Source organism: Rousettus aegyptiacus, unplaced genomic scaffold, assembly GCF_014176215.1.
Source record: "Rousettus aegyptiacus isolate mRouAeg1 unplaced genomic scaffold, mRouAeg1.p scaffold_m13_p_14, whole genome shotgun sequence".
In the NCBI taxonomy this organism is placed as follows: Eukaryota; Metazoa; Chordata; class Mammalia; order Chiroptera; family Pteropodidae; genus Rousettus; species Rousettus aegyptiacus.
This window is the reverse complement of record NW_023416289.1, coordinates 7,973,016-7,993,330: the sequence shown is the minus strand read 5'-3', so window position 1 is coordinate 7,993,330 and position 20,315 is coordinate 7,973,016. Positions and strand designations below refer to the sequence as shown.

Below are 20,315 nucleotides of genomic sequence, written 5' to 3'. Positions count from 1 at the left end.
GCGATGTGAGATTGAGATCTGGGGCCCAGGGAGGGACTGTGGGGCTGAGCCGGGGTACCGAGGGCTACCCGAGGGGGCCAGTGAAGCTGTGCAGGGGGGAGGAGGCGGGGCCGGCGGCCGCGTGTGCCCCGCTGCTCGGAGGAATACGGCGGGGGCCGGCCGGCCGCCGGCGGCGCGGGCGGGGCGGAGCCGGGCGGCGCGGGGAGCGCACCCCAGTCCCTGCCGGAGCCCGAGCCCGGCCGCCGCGCCTCCCTCGCGGTCCCCGCCCGGAGCCCGGCGCCGCCGCCGCCCCGCCGCCGTCGCCGGCCGCGCCGTGACGCGGGCATGAGCCTGACCAGCCACCTGCCCACGAGGCGCCCTCGGCCCGGGCCGCGGCGCCCAGGTAACAGGGGGACGCGAGACTGGGAGGGGGCCCTAGGCCGAGCCCGCGAGACCCTTGGCTACCATCACCTGAGAACTCTCCAAGCCTAGAGGCCCTTCCTATTCCAGGGATGGGGAGGCACAGGGACCCGCCCCCACAAAGCCAGCCCGGGGCCCTGAAACCACCCTCGAGTAGGGGAGCCCCGGTTGGGGCCTGACCTCACTCCCGTCCCACATACCCATGGAAGAAGCCCAGGCCCCTGTGCTCCCTGCCCCTGGGCCTGCCATCCCGAAGGGACATAACCCAGTCCATCCCAGCCCCCCACTTTCCTGCACCCCCAAATTCCAAGAGACCATTTTCCCTACTCCAGGTGCCCCCACTGCCCACCCCCAGCTGCAAATGGTTCCCACCCTGCAACTTAAACTCAGGCCAGCTGCTTCCTGCCCTTGAACCTTTCCCTCCCCACCTTGGGTTCCTGTCCACCGTCTCCCCCAGAGTCCCCAAGGCCCTGCTTAAAGTTAAATGCTTTCTGTCACGGCAGAGGGGCAGGAGCGGGGCCTGGGCATCCGACTGAGGCGGGCAGAAGAGGGCCTCTCTGGAGCCTGCCTGTCCCAAACCGTGGGTGCCCGGCGGTTGTCAGGACACTTGGATGGCGGGTTTGGGGTGCAGGGGTCTGAAAGCCAGGGGCAGTGAGGGGCCTGGAAGGATCGCAGCAGCTGTCCGAGGCTGGGCTTGTTTAGCGAAGATTCTTTTCTTGGTCCTTTCAGAGGGACGAGGCTCCAGGGCAGGCCATCGCTCTTCCCGATCCCAGTGGGTCGCGGGAGCTCTGCCCGCTCTGACCCAGTCGCTTGCCTCTGTGTGCCTGGAAGCTGCCTACTTCCAGCCTTTCCCGCCTGGGCAGGGCAGCAGGGCTGGTCATGACCTCACCCAACAACCCCGGCCGAGGTGTGGCCACCCAGTCAGGCCTGGACACAGTGTCAGCAATGCTTGCTCCCCCGAGGTGGCTTTGAACCACACTGCTGGTCTGGTGCTCGGCTGGCTCTCCGGGAACAGCAGTTTGCTGGTTGTGACAGTCAGCGCTGGGAAGGCCCTGGGACCCGGCGAGGTGGGGGTCTGCCACTGCTCACACACCTCTGGAAGGTGAGCTGGGTCGAGCCAGGCGGATGTTGGTGGTGGTGGGAGAAAGGATGAGGAGGACAAATCCTGGAGAGATGTATGATTTCCGCTCCCAAATAGCGAGCATCCACTCTGCTGCACTAGGCACCATTCTAGGTGCTGGGATGGAGCTGTTAGCTAGACAGATGAGGCCTAGCATCAGGGGGCCGACATTCTAGAACATTCTAGGAGACAGCCACCCACCAGACCAGCGCATGAACCGACGAAAGAACAAGAAATTCCATAGCGATGCTCGCGAAGACAGTGAAACTGGACGTCGTGATAGAGGCTGTCTGGTGGGGCTCCTTTGGCCAGGGTGGTCAGGGAAGGCCTCTTTGAGGAGGTGGCCTTTGTGCTGAGACTTGGGCGAAGCTTCAGGATGAACCCTGGCACCATCCGAGGGAGCAGTGTTGTAGGCGTGGCACAGCAGCAGTGGTCCTGCGTGGGAAAGGGTCAGGCACGTTTCGAAAGAATACAGGCCAGCGTGGCAGAGCATACTGAGCAGGGGCAGACGGGCCAGAGGGGCGGGCGGGGACCAGGAGATGGCAGAGTGGCAGTGGTGTGGAGGCACAGTGCCACTTTCCTGACTTAAGGGCTGTGGAGATGTCCCCTCCTCCCGCATGCCCACTTGGGTATTTGATCTCTTTGCCACCCACCTTGGATGAGACCTGCAGGGTTTCAGGTGGTGGCTCCTTGTGGGAATTTGCATGGGAGGAACTGGGGGGGGCAGAGGACCCCCACCTGCTGGCCCCGATGGCAGTCACGCTGGGCCAGAGAGGGGTAGCTGACAGGTGTAGGGAGATGGTCCTGGTGTTGGATCTTTGCTACAGGGTGGAGACAGACAGCAGGGAGCCAGCGTCCAGGTAGGGCTGTCCCTGAAGCCCTGATAAGATCCGATCTGTCATGGGGTGGGGAGGCCCAGCCAGGCAGGCAGGCGCTCCTGCTCAGTCACTGGTTGCCAACAGCAGCAAGCAGTGTGTGTTCTGGAGCCTCCAGGCAGAATCCAGGTGCAGAGAGAGCAGAGCTTAGGGCTGCTGCCCCATGCGGCAGGTGGGCAGGGGGACCCCGCCCCTCCCCTCTGCTGGGCACCAGGGAGTCCCCCTGCTCCATCCCCACAGGACACCTGCCCTTCCTGGGCAGAGGGACGGCTCAGTCCTGTTCCCTCTGTGAAGGTGCCCGTGATGGCCTGGCCCAGGGCTGGTACTGTCTAGTTGAGGAGCCGTGTGGATGTCAGGCTGAGGGGGGAAATGCGGGGGGAGGGGGAGGACCTGGCTCACTGCTGGGCGCCCTGCTTAGCTCCTCTGTGTGCTCAGAGCTGAGCTCACAGGCGTGAGACCTCAGGTCCTTTGAGTTAGTAGGGCCTTCTCCCCTCCTGCAGGCATGTGAGAGGCAGAGTTGGCTTTCCCATGGGGAAAGTGGCCCCAGATAGCAAGGCTGGGCCGGCCTGCTGGGCCCCCATGCTCCATTGGGACTGCACAGGCTCAGCCTGGGGCCATCCCTCAGTGCAGTCCCTCTGGAAGCTGGGTTGGTTCTGGGTCACCCCCCACCCCCACCTAATCCCATTGCCCATCAGATCTGTGGTCCATCTCTTGGCCCTCCCTCCCTCCCCAACTCCTCTTTGCTGTACCTTTGGGTCCCAGGCTTGGCCTTGCTCTCGCAGACCTCTCTGGGACGGTAACTGGTGGAGTTAGGAAGGAGAGGCCTGCACTGGGCAGGGGGGCTGTGGCTGGGCTATGGTGGTTGCACAGCCCTTGTCTGGGCAGCAGCTCCTAAAGTAAAAACAGCCCTTGCTTTTAAGGCAGAAGCTCCAGTTCCGAAGCGGGCAGGCATGGATTTATTTCCTCACTTAAAATAGGTGAATTTATCCTCATGTTTGTACCGATGGGGAAACCGAGGCGTAGAGGCGTTAAGTGGCTTGCCCGAACCATTCGGGCAGCTGGATTCCCATTCCTGGCTGTGCCGCATCCCGGGCTGCCTCGACTGAACCCAGGGCCCTTGCGTTTTCTCACACATGTGGACCCACAGCCAGTGGCCAGCCTGCTGCCCTCTGAGAAAGGAATTTTATGGAGCCGATCCTTGCTGTGGGGACAAGGCAGTCCCAGAGGCTTGCGGTGGAGACAAAGCTAGTAAAATTTACCCATCTCTGACTGCCTGGGTGTTGGGAGTCAGTGCCAGGGAGGGGACCCCAGACCATACTTTACAGGAGGAAAGCAGACCACTTGTATGTCCCACTTGGGAGGGTCTTGGATCCCGGAGCCCTGGGATAGAGGGAGTGCATGGGCAGGGAGGCAGCTGAGGCTTTCGGGGTGCAGGCAGGATAGGGGAGCACTGCCGTCTCTGTCCGTCCCCCCTCCTCGTTTGCATGTGCCACTGGGGCAGGCCCATCTGCTCCTTGTTAGGGACTCCACAGACAGGCCTCCAGGAGACTGATTATGCCAACTGCCGGCAGATCCAGCAGCGTGCTTGCCCTGGGGCTCTGTCCTGGCAGCGCAGACGCCCAGCTGACCCTGGAAATGCTGCTCTGTTCCCACCCAGCGATCCTGGAGACTCGAGGGGGCCGAGTCGCCGGTACAGCCCTGCCCCTGAGCCTGGGTGGCAGAAAGGGCTTAGGAGGTGGCAGCCCGCCAGAGATGGCCACAGGACATTTCACCCCCAGGCCTGCGGCCATTGCCCACTCTGGGACTTCTCATTAGTCCCTGCCTTTGCCCTGGGCTGGCTATCCGACCTCAGCCATGCCTCTCGCGGCAACTTTCTTTTCCCATCTGTATAGAATGGGTGTTGGACTGGATCATCACTGAGACCCCCGCCCTGAGTGTGAGTCTTCATGGTTATCTGTTGATTCATTATCTGATTCTGAGTGGCCCCTGCTGGCAGCCCCATTTACTGGCCCATATTGACTTTCCCTTGGCACAACTCAGTCATCTTAGTCTGTCCTCTGCCCCAGGCCCAGGTAATTGCTAGTTCTCCCAGTAATTAACTCCTGTGGGGGCTTAGGACAAGGGGGCACTGCTTGGCCTGGCCACCTCCTGCCGGCAGGCACATTCCTCAGGCTTATCTGGGGGCCCGCCCCGCTGGACTCTGCCCTCCCACCCAGGAAGCAGCACCCAGAGGAGCTGGTGAAGAGTTCCAGGGGCTGGGAGCAGGGCCCCAGTGGGCTGGAGGTGATGATTCTCAGCTCCCTGCCTGGGGCTGGAGAGAGCCAGGTATAGGATGGGGTGGCGAGAGGGATTTGGGGGTCCGCTGAGACCGACAAGGCACATCAGCCTTTCACCTGGACGAGCATGTGTTTATTCAGACGCCAGGCTCCCGGGGAGCCAGCCCCTCCATCTCTAGGAAGGCGCACCCGTGGGCCTCCTGGGCGTGGAGGGAACAAGTCGCCCTAAGTCTGCCCCAAAGTTGTACCAGGAGGTAGGGCGGGACCGCAGCTCTGGGACCACCTCTTCCTCTGTTTCCACCTCCGCCACGGAGCGGCCGCCAGCCCTCCCAGGAAGGGGTTAACTGCCAGCCCCAGCCTTGAGGGAGGGGACTGGGCTGGACCATTTTCCTTGCCGCTGCCTCCACCTCGGCTTTTCCTGAATGGTTCTGTCGTCCTGGGGTGGGGAGGGAAGGGAAGGAGGAAGGGCGGGCGGAGGGAGGGAGGGAGGGAGGCGTGGGGAAGAGGAAGGAAAAAAGAGCGAGACAGCCAAGGGAAGAGAAAGATGTCACTGTCTAATCCCCTTGTCATTTTTATTTCCAGCAGTTGCCGGGCGAAGGAGCCGCTAGAACAATGCTGAGGCAGGCGAGGTGAGGAGCAGCCGGGCTGTGCGTGGAAACCCAGGAGTGTCTCGAACAGGTGATCGGAGGAGCTGGAAACTGAGGCCAGCCGGGCATCCCTCCCCTCGCCTCAGCCAGGCCCAGTGCCCAAGAGAAGGTGGGGAAACCATGGCGACCAGTTTCAACGACATTGTCAAGCAAGGCTACGTGAAGATGAAGAGCAGGAAGCTTGGGGTGAGCCACCCTCCCGGGGTCCTGCCGAGGGACAGGCTCGGAGGACTTGGTTTGGTACCTGGCGGGCCGAGTATGCGGCTGCCCACCTGGGCCTGGCATCGTGCATTGTGGTCTCGAGGCTTCTGGCCAGCCAGCTGCCCGGTCTGTGCCTGGGCCCCTGCCCCAGTAGGACTGGCCGGCATCCCAGCGGCTGGGCCAACGGTGGCAGCCGATGGACAGGCAGCTCTCGGCTATTGTTGAAGTTGTCACCAGGGCAGCGACAGGAGCCAGGAGCTCTGGAAATGCCCTGCTGAGTCCGAGCTGAGACCAGCGTCTCACGTCCCCTTACCGCCTCCCTGTTTCTCCCCTCCCCTCCCCTGGCCTCTGTTAAGAACCACCTCTCCTCTTTGCTTTCCGTATACAGGTATTTATGTATTTATCTTTGGTTGTTGCTTTTACCGTTAAAGAAGTGTTTGAGAAGGAGAGGAGCGGGCCGTGGGGGCGGGCGGTGGTGTGAGGGGCGCAGACGCTGATGTTTCTGTGGTTCATGAATGAGAACTTGAGGCCCTTGGCTCTGGGATGGGCCACTTCCCTCCAAGTTGCTCCCTCTGTGTTTGGCGCAGAGCTGGTGCTTGGAGGCTCCATGGAGATAAAGCCTCAGACGCCCCTGGCTGTGTGCCCTCCCCCACTGGCGAAGACACCGCTGGAGGCATGGGCAGTGGCCCCGGGGACCAACTTAATGATTCTCGATGGGGTTGTCCAGGAGCTGTCCCTGTTGCTCTGCTGTCCCTCCTCGCCTCCAGTGAGCTGTCTGGTAGCTGGACCCCTCCCCAGTAGGAAGGGAACCCTGGTGACCGAGGTGGCCCAAGTCTAGTGTTTTCCCTAGGTCTCCAGTCCCTCCCGTCCTCACTCCCCCATGGCCTTGACGGAGGTGGGATCAGACTGCTCAAGGCTTCCTGGCTCTCTGCCTGAGTGGCGTGGGGGAGGAGCAGGGCTTCATACCAGCCCCCCTGCCTGGTACCAGACAGAGCAGTGCCGGCCTTGGAGAGGGGTTCCCCGTCCTGCCTCAGGGCCCCATGAAGGCGTCTGTCTAGCCCAGGTCAGCAGCTGAGCTGGTGGGCATGTTTGTAGTCTCATCTGAATTTGGATTTGTGTCCCAGCCCAGGAGACTGAGCCCTGGTGGCCACCAGCCACTCTGCTCTTACCTGAGAGAGGGCTGGGGCCCACTTGGAGTACAGAGCAAGCAGAGAGGCTGAGGCCGAGGTGGGGAGGCCGAGCGGGTAGGGCCCCAGCTTTTCTCGTGGCTCCTCATTCCTATGGGGCCCGACCTAGCAGGTCCTCAGGGGCCAGCTGGGCTAAGGCTGTGTCCGAGACAAATCTTACCTGGAAAGCAAGCCACCTGAGGCGGCCACTGGGCTCAGTATCAGACCTGTTCCAGGAGACTGGGAACCCAAGGTGGGCACAGCCAGGTGGGGGGGTTTGGGAGCTGGCACATGGCCAAGCCCAGTGTGGGGTCCCTTCCCCCCTACTCAGGGAATTCAGCTTCCCTATGCAGACCTGATGTGAGGGGCTGTGCTCACCCCCAGGATAGCCATGCTAGTCTTAGCTCACAGAGCTAAGCGGGGAGGGGCCGAAAGCCATCGGGAGCCCACCGTCCCACCTGCCAGGGCCTTCCTCCCAGGCAGAGCTGTGGCGGAGTGTTTCTGAAGCCTGATCAAAGACCTGTGAGAAGTGGGGAAGGAGGGATTTTGAGCACAGTGGCTCCCTGGAGCCCTGTGTGTGTGTGTGTGTGTGTGTGTGTGTGTCTGTAACCAGGCAACCAGGATGCTCAGGCCCCCAGGCCCTTTGCCCTAGACACTGCAGGCTCCATGGAGCCCAACTTAGTAGAGCATATATGGGTCATCTGTCCATCTATCCGTTCATTCACGGTCCCTTCGTACAGTCATTCAGAGCTCTGTTAATGTGGCTGCCAGGATATGAGTGAGGATTCTGAGAATGAGTACAGTCTTTGGCCGAGAGCGAAGGCCTGCCATGGTTTAGGGGGAAGGCCAGGCCTGAGCTAGCGTCATGCATGCGGGGGCAGCAAGCCTCCTAGGGTTCTCAACAGACAGGAGCTGCAAATGGCACAGCTCTGGGTGGCTTCTTGGGATGGAGGCTGCCTAGGCTCCCTGTACTCTGGGAGTCTGCCTGCCAAGGACCTGGTGTCTGCATGCCAGAACAGGGCCAGGGAGAAGGCAGGGCCTTGGGGCTGTGGCCTAGAGGACCCCTTAACTCCTCTGCTCTGGGCCACCCCTCAGTCTTCCTGTTTGTCTGTGAAAGGAGCATTGGATTCCTGGCGAATGGGGTCTGTGGGCTTCTGGAGTGCCCGCTGAAAGAGTAGGTCCATCTCAGCCAGACTCCGGGCTGGAAGAGAGCCTGAGGCAGGAGGCAGGGGGCTGTGGAAGGAAGAGTCAGCAGCCCAGGCAGGTGGCTGGGGCCACCCCTCAAGGTGTCTGACTTGCCAGTTTACCCCTGTAGCCCCAGAGGATGGTCTGCTCCCTTCGTCCTGGCTCCTTGACCCTTGGGAGGAGTCCAAGAAGCTGTAGAGAATTTGAGTGGTTTTAGGCACAAAGTCATTGGCAGTAGTTGGCAAGGAGAGAACTTTGCCAAGGAAGGCACCGTGCTCTGGGGTAACCCCAAGTTCTTGGCTCTGCCCCTTTACCTCTGAGCGCCTCTGATTTCCCTACTGGAACAGAAAACTAACTCTGCCCCCCAGAGCCGCGGGGTTGGTTAGAGAATGAAATGAGTGGGTCAATGCAAGCCCCTGGAGACAAGGAGGGGCGTTGCCTACATCAAGCCCTCGCCCAACTCTGAGAACAAGGGCCGTGGTGATGTGCAGGCTTGGGGTGGGCAAGGGTCTGACCCCTGTCCCTAGGACACTGCCTCTGTTGTGGCCGGAGATACTAGAGCCCTGGGCAGAACGGCGTGGGCCACGGGCTCGGAGCAGGCAGCTTGTAGTGAATACCAGCTTTGCCATTTAGTAGCTGTTGCTTTTTGGTGCCTCCGTTTCCTTATCTCTAAAGGGGTGGCCTTGAGTGCTAATAACAAAAAGTACAAATTAGCCACACTCACTCAATGTTGGCTGCTTCTATCACAGTTGACCCCTGAACGAGGTGGCGGTTAGGGGCGCCAACCCCCGTCCCCTGCATAGAAAATCTGTATATAATTTTTGACTCCCCAGTTGTCCCTTGGTATCCAGGGGAGATTGGATCCGGCATCTCCGTGGACACCCAGATCCACGATGCTCAAGTCCTTTATTAAAGGTGGCATAGAGCAATGCATGCAGTCGGCCATACACATCCACCAACTCCCAACCACAGATCAAAAACCCTGCAAAACTCAGGGATACAGAAGGTGGACTGTATATTTCTTGGAAAAAATCCGTGTGTAAGTGGACCCACATGCTTCAAACGAGTTTGTTCAAGGGCCAGCTGTGCACTCAGAACTGAGGGTGACTCAGAAGTGTGCCCTTTGTGGAACACCTTTTCAGGAGCCAGCCAAGAAAAGACTGCCTTTTCAGTTTGGGGAGGGGACCTCTACGCCATGGGGGTGTCATGCTGGTATCAGCTGTCCCCAGGTTTCCTTCTGAGCTGGGATCCCAGGCTGTGTGGCACTGCCCCCTGTGGTAGGCAGGGGTAACTACATGGCCATGTTGGGTGGGAATGGTCCAGGGAAGCCTGAAACCCTTGTCATCTTGCCCCACAGATCTACCGCAGGTGCTGGCTGGTGTTCCGGAAATCCTCCAGCAAGGGGCCCCAGCGGCTGGAGAAGTATCCGGATGAGAAGTCAGTGTGCCTCCGAGGCTGCCCCAAGGTTAGGGGGCCTGGGTCCCAGCTCCCCTAACCCATACACAATGATGATGAGTCCTGAGGTTCAGGAGAACCCTCCCAGGGGCGGCAGAACTGTAGGGGATAGAGGGGGGGTGTTCCAACCTGACTCCCTTGTGGATGCTGCCCCAGGTGACCGAGATCAGCAATGTCAAGTGTGTCACGAGGCTCCCCAAGGAGACCAAGAGGCAGGCGGTAGCCATCATATTCACTGATGACTCAGCCCGTACCTTCACCTGTGACTCAGGTGAGGCGCTGGGGCTGCAGACCTCTGGCCAGCTTCCGCTGGGCCAGTTGTGGTGCAGCCGTCCGGTCAGGAGGAGGCAGAGCAGGGCTAGGCCTGGCTGGCTTGATGGTTGGGGATGAGGGTTGGGGGGCGGGGGGTGGGCGGGCAGTGTGCCTTGATGGGAGCAGGTCCCCAGGATGAGGTCGGGCAGGCAGGCGGAATCCGCTGGCCTTGCCCTCCCTGCCTTGCCTGGCGGGATAACTCAGGCTGAAGTGAACGGGGTGGGCTGTTGGCAGACCCCGAGTTGGCAGCATGACGAAGTACCGTTTCCTCCAGAGCTGGAGGCGGAGGAGTGGTACAAGACTCTGTCTGTGGAGTGTCTGGGGTCACGGCTCAACGACATCAGCCTGGGAGAGCCGGACCTCCTGGCCCCAGGCGTGCAGTGTGAGCAGACAGGTGAGGCTTGGGCTGGCAACGGGGGCGGTGGGGGGGGGGGAGGCCCCCCCCCGTGGGAAGCTCCGGGCCCACTCCTCCTCTCCCACTCAGATCGTTTCAATGTCTTCCTGCTGCCCTGCCCCAACCTGGATGTGTATGGCGAGTGCAAGCTGCAGATCACCCATGAGAACATCTACCTCTGGGACATACACAACCCCCGCGTGAAGCTCGTCTCGTGGCCCCTCTGCTCACTGCGCCGTTACGGCCGGGACGCCACACGCTTTACCTTCGAGGCTGGCCGGTAGGACCCTCTCGCCCCCCAACTCGGTCCCACCATGGTTGTCGGGCATCGTACTTGGAGCTTATCAGCATAGCAATCAGAAAGGGAACGTGATGTTCCCATTGTACAGGTGAAGAAATTGAGGCTCACAGAAGGCAGGTCAAGTGAAGCTGTTAACAAAAGTCAAACTGCTTGGGTTCAAATCAGGTGCTGGCACTGGCACTTACTGGCTCTGGACTGTGGGGCCTGAGTCTGTTTCCTCATCCGTTACACAGGGCGTAGGAAAGGCACCTAACCCCATGGAACTATGGTGAAGGTCGAATCAACCATAGCGTGAACACTGGAGCCAGCTCGCCTGGACTCGAGTTCTGTGTAATCCTCTGTGTAACCTCGGTGCAGTTACGTACCTTCTGTATGTCTCAGTTTCCTCATCTGTAAAGTGGTTCGCAAAAGCAAACTAATGATGAGGAAAAGGTACTAGTGCATGGACCAGAGAGAGGAGGGTGGTGGAGAAAATGGAATGGGCCGATTTTTGCAGAGCATTTAGCTCACCACCTGGCATACAGAAAATGCTCAGCGCCTTCGAGCTGTGTGGCCAGACCCCGGGCGACAGTCCGCCTGTTCCCCAGAGGCCCTGCAAGCACATGCATGGATGTGGTGGGGTCCCCAGCCCCTTGCCCTCCACGCCACTTGTGTTCCTAGGATGTGTGACGCCGGGGAAGGGCTCTACACCTTCCAGACGCAGGAAGGGGAACAGATTTACCAGCGGGTCCACAGTGCCACCCTGGCCATCGCCGAGCAGCACAGGCGGGTCCTGCTAGAAATGGAGAAGAATGTGAGGGTGAGGCAGGGGCGGCTCAGCCCCGGGGGCAGGGGCGGCTGTGGGTGGGCAGGCCGAGTGCCTGGACTGTGCCAGGTCTCTCCACTTGGCGTGCACGCAGCAGAGGCAGGCAAGGCCTTGGGCGTCTGCCACTGCCCCCAGGGCTAACGGGAGGGACGTCCTTCTCTGCCTCGCAGCTGCTGAACAAGGGCACGGAGCATTACTCGTACCCCTGCACGCCCACCACCATGCTGCCCCGCAGCGCCTACTGGCACCACATCACGGGCTCCCAGAACATCGCCGAGGCCTCCAGCTACGCCGGTGAGTCCCTGCTGGGCCCCACACTCACCTGCTGACGAGGCCTTCTAGGCAGGGGTCTTAGCTGCGACTCGAGTCCTGAACCTGCCTCTGTGCCCACAGGTGAGGGGTACGGGGCACCCCAGGCCAGCTCAGAAACGGACCTCCTCGACAGATTCATCCTGCTGAAGCCGAAGCCCAGCCAGGGGGACAGCAGCGAGGCCAGGACCCCACCCCAGTGAAGCGCAGGCCTAGTGCGCACCGGTGACAGCAGGGGCTGCCTGCTGCAGAGCTGCCGCGGCGTCTTGTGGCCAGCCTCAAGGGGCTGCCGGCCGAGAGCCCGGAGAAAGGGAGCAGCCATCCCTTCCTGGCCCTCAAGGGTGAGGCTGCACCGAGGCAAAGGGCTGGCCACACCACCTGAGCATGTGTGAGGGGCTAGAGCTACCACGGGACTATATACTGTTAATGATTTTAATATATACAGCTTATGACATATTCTGTATTAATGAATTCCCCCCCGCCCCGTTCTCCCTGCCACCACACGTTTTTTAATCCTGAGACCAGGCCACAGTCAAGGCCAGTTTCGAATGTGAGGGCAGCTGTTTCCTGCCCTCCACGGTACAGCCCTCCTGCTGCCAGGACTGGCTTGAGCTGCCGGGGCCAGACGAGGAAGACAATCAGAACTCAGGGCTGGTGCTCTGACTGCTGGCTTTTCCCAGGCAGCCCAAGGGCTAACGTGGCACGTAGCTTCTCAGTTCCTCTGACCCTAGAGTGGCACAGGATCTGAACTTACTGTACCACTTGGTAGCCTTGCACTTGGGAGTTTTAAGCTGAGGTGACATCTGATTGACACCTCCAGTGAAAATCGAGTTTGAGAAGGCTCCTTCCTGCTTAGTGGGCTGAGACAATACCCTGGGCGTGGGGGTGCTGGTAACCTCGGCCAGGCAGAGGATGGCAGGAGGATCCCAAGCAGTTTCCTGACCCAGGGCCAGGCCAGGAGGGAGGCGGCGGCAGGGCTGCTGTGGGGAGCACCCCTGCCGTGCCCCCTCCCTGGTCTGGGGTACGCAGCGCCCCAGCAGGGGGGGCCCCCCTCTCCTGTTTGGCCGCCCTCTGGCCAGTGGAAAGCACTCAGCAGCACTCAGAAACCGAGCCTTTCCTCCTCCCCACATGGTGCTGAGGCTCCCTGCTGAAATGCAATTAAAGCAATTGATTTTCTAGTGCTGGTATTTATTGACTACCGGGCAGAAGGGCTATCTTTCTATTCACATCAAACCTCTGGTTGCGTTTTTTTCTTAATACTTTAGGGTTCTGATTTGTGGGAACAGACCTCGTTACCTTGTTGTAAATAACCACTATTCCAGTTGTGGCAGGAGGATAAAGCAAGAGGCCCCTCCAGCAGAGCCCTGGAGCCAGGGAGGTGGCCACGGCCAGCTCAGCTCTGAACCTGACCCAGGGAAATGCCCACCCGGGGAGTAAGCAGGCCTCCAGAGAGCCTGGCCTGAGGCCTGGGAGAGGGAGGCAGAGCTGGCTGGCTCAGCTAGTGGCACGATGACGCATGAGAGAGATTATGTTGTGCTCTTTATTGCCAAAAATAAAAACTTTTAAAAAGACGACTACTGTCGATCAATAAATCGCTCTTCCTTTCTGCACTAGGGCCCTGGTTTTCTCCAGGCTCCTCCCGCCAGGCTGCCTGATTCACTGCTTTGGGTATGTTCTTACCTACAGGTCTTAGGCGTCAAGGCCAGACCTTCATTAAAGCCCTTGCCCACCTGCTTCCCTCCCCCAAACTAAATCATCGGGCATTGGCCGTGAAGTTGCAACTGATGGGTAGAGGACGAAATACAAGGTTATGGAGCGGGGGGGTGCCAGGATCGAACACTTCTCAAAGGGTTCTCAAATTAGGGACACGGGAATTTGAAGTGCCAGTAGGCTGGCCCTGGGAGGGACTGGGTTTGTAGGCAGCCTGAATGAGGGGGTCTAGCACTCAATCCTAACACAGGAAACCTAACGCGTAACTGAGAATTCCAACTTTTGGATAAAGTAAAGAGCTGAAATAACCGAAAGTGGAGAGTCCAGCTCAGCAGTTCTCAGCAGAGGAGTTCGGCCCCACAGGCAGACCGGGAAACAGGGCGGGAGGGATGTTCTGGGTTCTGCGAGTGCTACTGGCCATGAGCAGGCAGGGCCAGGGATGCTGAATGTCTGGGAAGAGACGGCCTGCCTCCAACGCTAGCGGCACCCCTGATAGCCTGTGACCGAGCAAGGTAGGGATGACCCACCCTTCCCCACTGCTGCCTTTCTAGCTGGTACTGACGGCTTGCCAAGAAGCCTGAGCAACAGCCGTCTAGACCGCAGAAGCTAGAAGAGTCTCGGGAGAGACCTGGAACCAGCCACTGGCTCGGAGCCCCCTTTTTGCTGAAACCGACGAGCCGCAGCTAGTTTATGGTGAGGACGTCACTCTGGATCTCGTGGCTTAACTGGGTCTGCAAATCGCTCAGCTTCTTCTTCAGGCCAGAGAGGGCAGAGAGGACGATGGTTTCAGGGCGCAGAGAGCCACAGGACTCCACGTTGTAGTAGAACCTGAGAAGTGAAAAGTCTGGTGGGTGCCCCCCCTGGGGCACTGGCAGGCCTGAGCTTCGGCCACAGGCACCTCACTCTCCCTCCCGAGCCGTCATTCCTTTCCCACCATGAACTCGACCTTGCTTCAGGGTCAGCCTCCAGCCTCTTACAGGTCCCAATGCACTTCACAGGACCTCAAAGGGGCGCTAGCTCTCAAAAAGACTGAAAACCTCAAACACTCCCGCCGGGCGCTGCGCACTGAGGAGAAAGCGGTGAAGCCAGCAGGCCGGGGCACGCGCTCCGGCGTCTTCGTGCTCGTCACTAGAAGACTGTGGTCAGCTTCAACCCCCTTCTTCGGAGGTTGAAAACTGAAGTAGGAACCGCTTGGATAACGGTAGGCCCCTCCTTCTCACAGTGACTAAAAGGGGGTAATGACCCGCCCTGGGATGTACATGTACGATGGGTCTGGCAACATTCAGCCGCTCCTCAGTTTACAGGAAGTAGGCTGTGAAGGAAGGGGGCCCCCAGACTCAGGGCCGGCGCTGAGACTGCACGTTCTTACACACTTCACCTTTATGGCCGGACAAGGGTCTTACCTCTCTGGCTTGCCATTGGGGTCGTAGGGAGCCTGTGACTCGTCCTCATCCAACTCTGAGTACTCACTCTTCGGCCTAGTGACAAACACAGGTCAGCGCAGGGTTGCTACTGCTGCTGTCAGGGCACCTGCCACATGTCACTAGAAGCCAAGTCTACCCACACCCACCCTGCCTGCCTTCGCCCCCAGCTGGAACCTACCATTCTTCTGGCTTGGGGTACACCGTGTGCCTCAGGGCATTGTCGGGATCATACTCAAAAGCCACCCCTGCAGTTGGGTTCCACTTGGCATGCTCCTTGCCAAAGCCCTTTTTGGCATAGGCTCGAAGTCTCAGCTCCTGGCCCTTTCTCAGCTTGACGATCAGGATGTCTGTGGAGAGGGAGGGGACTTGGTTAAGGCCAGGAGAGGCATGCCCCTCCAAATTTTAGCTTGAAGTGCCACTGGAAGACCATACACATCTAGCAAAACAGGTTAAAAGCCAGCTGACGAGGAGACCGGGCAGCACAAGCGGCGGCATCCGGCATCCGCCTCCCTGCTGGCAGCAAAGCAGTGGGCTGGGTAGACATCCGCACGGTCCTCCGGCCCCGTACCATCCTGCTCCACGTAGTCATTGGGGTCGTTATCTCGGTTCCGGGACGTCACCTGCAGGAGGCCCAAATGAGAGACAGTTCTTAGCTGTTCACCTCCGCAGTCTCTCCTTCTGGCAACCACCTTCCAGCACCTCTGGATCACCACCTGCCAAACCAGGTCCAGGTGAAGGCAGAGGGCGACACAGGGAAGGTCAGTGTCTTCTGAGAGCCCACCCCAGTCCAGCCCACTTGGAGCCAGAAGAAGAGCAGAGGCCCTGGGCAGGGAGGGAGGGAAGGAGGGTTTGCTCAGGCACTGACCGGGATGACCCGGGGGCTGTTGGAGATGAGGTCTCGAGACGTGACGTGCCGGGTCTGGTCTTCGTTGCACCGCACGTCCAGGGTGAACTCCACCGAGCACTCAGGGCAGAACTCCTCACACGTGCAGTCCTGAGACAGGAGGAGAAACTGGAATGAGGCAGCAAAGCCTGTGCTCCCGCGTCTAGTACCCAGGCCCTCTTCATATGAGAAAGGGCTGGCTGGTCTCCAGGCTCTCGTGAGCTGTGTCGGGCTGGCACACCTTCCCATGGGCTGCTCGAATGCAGGCACTTCCCAGTTTAGCGACAACCTACACACACTGACAGCCACCAGCCGCCAGGCCACCACTGCTAACACCTGACCTGGCCCTCCGAGTGCTCTTTGTCAGAGAACTGTAATAGATTACAAATCGGTGCTAATTTTTTACGGCATAATGATGCGCTTACGTAGGAAAACGTCCTCATTCTTAGGACATGCAGCACTGTAGTCAGGGGAGAGGTGTCATGACACTTGAAACTTTCTTTCAAATGGTTCAGCAAAAACAACATAGATATCAAAAATAAGGCAAATGTAGCAAAATAGTAACAACTGGCAATGAAAGATAAAAAGTAAACGGGTATTTATTATTCTATTGCTTCTACTTTTCTGTAGATTTTTAGAAAAAAATAAAAAGGACCACTGGACCACACCACCTTTCGATAAATATTAATACCAGGAAAAAACTTTAACGGAAGGAACTGCTAGGTAATGCCATGCATGGTGTTACATAAGATATTGCCAAACTCCTCTTCAACTGGTTATACACCTGTCCCCACCAATATCTGTGTTTTACTTCTTAAAAACAAAAATCTTGAGATATGACGCAAACATGGAAAAAGGTTAAAATGTAGCAAGCGGTTCTGTAGGAGCATGAATAACTGTTATGTTAACTCCATATTTTGTTGTGCACTTAAGTATTTTAAAAAAATACATATATATTTACAAGACATATCGAATTAGCAACCCCAAGTGACATGCCCTTGGGAATTAGAAGATGGGTTAATTCAGGATCACCCAAAGCCAGCCAGAGGAACAGTCTCAGCTGTTATCTAGCGTAGTCCTGGTGAAGAGATGCGCTAAACCTGCGTCACTCTCTCCCTAGTCCTAGGCCTCTTAACGTTATCAGCAGAGAGCAAACACGGCCCCAGAAGAGGGAGCCATGTCTTACTAGACCATCTACGGCATGAGTCACAAATCTGGCAGCCGGCAGCACTCCAGTCTCTCAGGCGCTGCTCAGTGGAACACTTCCTGCTTCCTCTCCTTGTCCTTGCCCCGGGCCCCAATCTCCTGTTGACTCCCTTTAGCCTCCCAGGCCTGTGGCTGGTGAGAGATGCTCTGGAAAGCGGAGTCTGAACAGATCAGATTCTGAAAAGGACCGCACGTATCCCCCCACCCACTGCCTGTTTGGTATAAATAGGCATTTGGGTATACACCCCCTCTTGAGTGACCTCTAAGGAGACTCCTTGATACCCTGAGTCTAATCCATTGGCGGCCCATCAAAACCAAGGACCAAGGCCTGCCTTGGGCTCCAGACAACATCTGCATATTGTCTTTCTAAAGGCTAGAAGCAAGATGTCAGGCAAGTCCTTCTGAGAACTGGAGGCCCCACCTCCCCCACCCGCATTCCACCCGATCACACAGCATACCCGGGAGTACTGCAGCTTGTCCACGATGTCATCGCTAGTGAGCGGGATTAATCCTGGAAGACACAGAAAAGCACTCTGAAGAAGGCCGAGTGGCCGAGTCAAAAGCAGAACCTAGAAGCCCCCCGGGGAGTGAGGAGGCTTCCTCTCTGGGTCCAGGCACAGCCCCCTCCCTTTCTCCTTTCAAAACCCAGTACTCACCAAGCCTGTGAGCGATGAACTCGTCGTGAAGGACTGAGGAATTGGCATCAATTTGAACCCAGTCAATAGCTAAAAAAGGAAAGTAGCAGGCACGCAGCTTAGCCACCAAATCCACCTAAAGACAGAGCAGTGGCTCTCAAGAGTTAGGGATCACCTGATGCTTACTGAATTGCAGAGGCCTGGGCCAGGCTGCCAGAGATTCTGATTCACAGGGCTCTAGAGTGGGGTCCAGGAATCTGCGTATTTGCAAGAACCACACACACCAGACACCTCACTACTCAGGCAGGTTTAATGCAGAGGGTTCCCTGTACCACATAGAACAACACTACTCAGAGAATATCACGGGAACAGGAACATGTTTCTTTGAGCTGAATATTTCCGAGAGAAGCACTTAAATCTGTTATTCATGCCAATACCAAATTCCAGAACACCAACTATTTGGGCACTTAAAAGTTAAAGAAAACCTCACAGAGGTATCACAGACTTCTGGTCCATATCTCGTGTTATGATATGATGACCAGATAACTCAATTTAATACTTTATTATCACTCAATCAACCAGTGTCTGCAGAATTCCTTCAGTGGGCAAAGCGTATTAAGTATGAAACCCAATCTTTATCAGCAATGAGCCAACAGGAGGACTCTATGCTCACATACTCTACTTAAACACATTCATTCATTCACAAACAAACATCTGCATGTAAACAAATTCATAAAGCAAATGGCTTTGAAGTCCAACTGCCAAACGACACTAGAAACAGAGGTCAGAGGAGGACCAGACACGGCCAGGCCCCAACCTGCTTTGTTCTATGCTTCCTATTGCTTTCCTGACCCAGGTCAAATAGAACAAGAGCGGAGCTCTTCTGTCTCTGGCCCTTTACTCCCCAAGCTCCTGCCCCTGGCATGCCCTTACCTTCTCCTGTGCAGGTTAGAACCCTCTGAGCCTCCTATAATCTGAGGCTTGCTTGCCCTCCATGGCACAGGTATGATCACTCCCTCCCTGTAAGCTCCTTCCTCACAAAATTCTGTCCCGACTTCTCTTTATACATTTATCATATTTTGCCTGGTGCTACCTTTGTGTATGTCTTGTCTCTATCTCAAGCTTCGAAAATTCCTTGGAACAATCTTTAGATGTCTTAACTTTTGTTTTCCCAGCTGTGACCTGGAATGTAGCAGGTTCTCAATTATTATTTGCAGAACTGGATTTGTAGGAAAAGTGGCATTTGGACTCAGAATGTCAGGGCTGCAACATAAAATATAACTCCCTTATTTCTGATTAGCCGACCAGCATGCCAAGCTCTGAGCTGAAGCGCCTGGGGGTGGTATTGGTGGATAAACTACAATGCCCTCTTGTTGACCAATCATTTGGCCTGCTTATTTCCTTAGGAGTCTACGTACTTGATGCAGCAGCTCTGATGTCCATTTCTTTTTCCTAACCCTAACTCTCTGGGTTGACTTTCAAAAAGTATTTGTAATATATTTGTAATGTACCTGGAGCAGCGTGGCAGAACCAAAGCAGAAACATCCTTCCTCCTGTAAGCGCCACCAGCACTGAAGCTCTGCTTCTCCTGAACTACTGACCCAAAGCTATCGCAGTGCTGTCTGTGGAGTCATCTTTCCCTGCAACTTCACCATGGGCTCCACGAGAGCAAGGACCCTGTACTATACAGCCTTGCCTTCCCAGCGCCCGGCACCAATGCCTGGCATTTATGTTCCGCAAACGCAGTTGAAGGAATACATTCATAAAAAGGCATCCACCAGCTCTGAACACGCACTAAACACAAGGCACTAAAAAGATTATACTTAATCCTTGATATCACGTGATACACACTATTAGTGTCTGAGTGTTGGAGGAAACTGCAGCCCACAGTTTTATAACTGGCCCAAGTTGCAGAGAGAGTGAAAATAGGATTTGAACCCAAATCGGCGGACTCCTGAACCCACGCTCTTCACCAATGCAAATGTAAGAATGGCCCTAAGTGGCTGGTGGGAGCCGGGGACACAGGGTTCGATTAAGTCCCCAGCATCTTCCTCAGCGCCCCAAACCAAGGACTGGAGGCAGGAGCCCCAAGGTCGGGGTGGACGGGAATGGTGGCCCTGGGAACCAGCAGGCGGGGTCGCTTACCTATTATGGGCACCTCAGCGATGAAGACCCTCCGAATAGAATTGGCCACCCTGAGGGATGAAAACCAAGCGGCGTGAGGGCCCCGCAGCCTCGAAAAGCCAGTCCCGCGCCCCACGCTTCCCGAAGTCGAGGCCCTGGTACAGGGGGCCAGCAGACCCCACCCCTCGCCCGCCCGGGCTTGGGCCCCGGCGTGCCAGAGCCGCCAGCCCCCCTCAGCCGACTTACGCCAGGTCCGTATTCTCGATGATAAACTTGACATTCTCGTCGGTGAGCTCCGTGATCCGCACGGTGGGCTGATTGGCGTACGGCATCACGGCCCGCCGTCCGGCTGGCCTCTGGCGTCAGCCCGGGTGCCCGCCGCCGCGCCGGAAGTCGCTCGGCATGGCCCCCGCCGCTTCCGGGAAGACGCGCCCACAGCGCCGCCTGCTGCTCGGAGGCTGGGGCTGCTCCTGGCCCGCCGTTTTCTACCCACTACCTGGTTTAAACGCATCAGTTTCAACCATCTTGGAAGGCTGTTCCGCAAAACACGCATACACCCTTGACCCAAGGATAACACTTCCAGGAATTCATAGTGCAGAAATACTTGGCAGTGGTAAGCAAAGACGCAAGTACAGGGACAATCACTGCAGCGCAGTTTGTAGCAGTGTGTCCATTGACAGAGACCTGGTGAAATACACATTGTTTGTGCATTTATGGAAAAACAGAAGTTTAGTAAAGTGTACTTGAATGATAGGTATGTCTACTCTCTCCTTTCCACCCTCAAGCCTGGATCATGCACTTCTGAACCTGCAGGAAGATACAATGCTCTTTTTTAATGCATCATCTAGCATTGGCGGGGGTGGGGGTGTGGGGGGTGGTAGCTCTTTA

General features: G+C 57.5%; 2 protein-coding genes across 2 annotated transcripts; one reads left to right on the top strand and one right to left on the bottom strand.

Moving 5' to 3' along the window:
• Positions 1-226: 226 nt before the first annotated feature.
• Positions 227-13,016, top strand: DOK4 (docking protein 4). Its single transcript, XM_016151500.2, has 9 exons — positions 227-382; positions 5,253-5,503; positions 9,227-9,334; positions 9,481-9,595; positions 9,911-10,030; positions 10,121-10,310; positions 10,992-11,130; positions 11,307-11,430; positions 11,530-13,016. Exons 2-9 carry the CDS (start codon positions 5,438-5,440, stop codon positions 11,646-11,648), a joined length of 981 nt encoding a protein of 326 aa, XP_016006986.1. The 5' UTR covers positions 227-382; positions 5,253-5,437; the 3' UTR covers positions 11,649-13,016.
• POLR2C (RNA polymerase II subunit C) lies at positions 12,972-19,815 on the bottom strand. The gene is made up of 9 exons (XM_016151539.2): positions 19,674-19,815; positions 19,449-19,498; positions 17,325-17,393; positions 17,127-17,179; positions 15,445-15,573; positions 15,148-15,199; positions 14,758-14,926; positions 14,559-14,633; positions 12,972-13,983 (listed from the first exon to the last, which is right to left on the bottom strand). Exons 1-9 carry the CDS (start codon positions 19,757-19,759, stop codon positions 13,839-13,841), a joined length of 828 nt encoding a protein of 275 aa, XP_016007025.1. The 5' UTR covers positions 19,760-19,815; the 3' UTR covers positions 12,972-13,838.
• Positions 19,816-20,315: the final 500 nt, after the last annotated feature.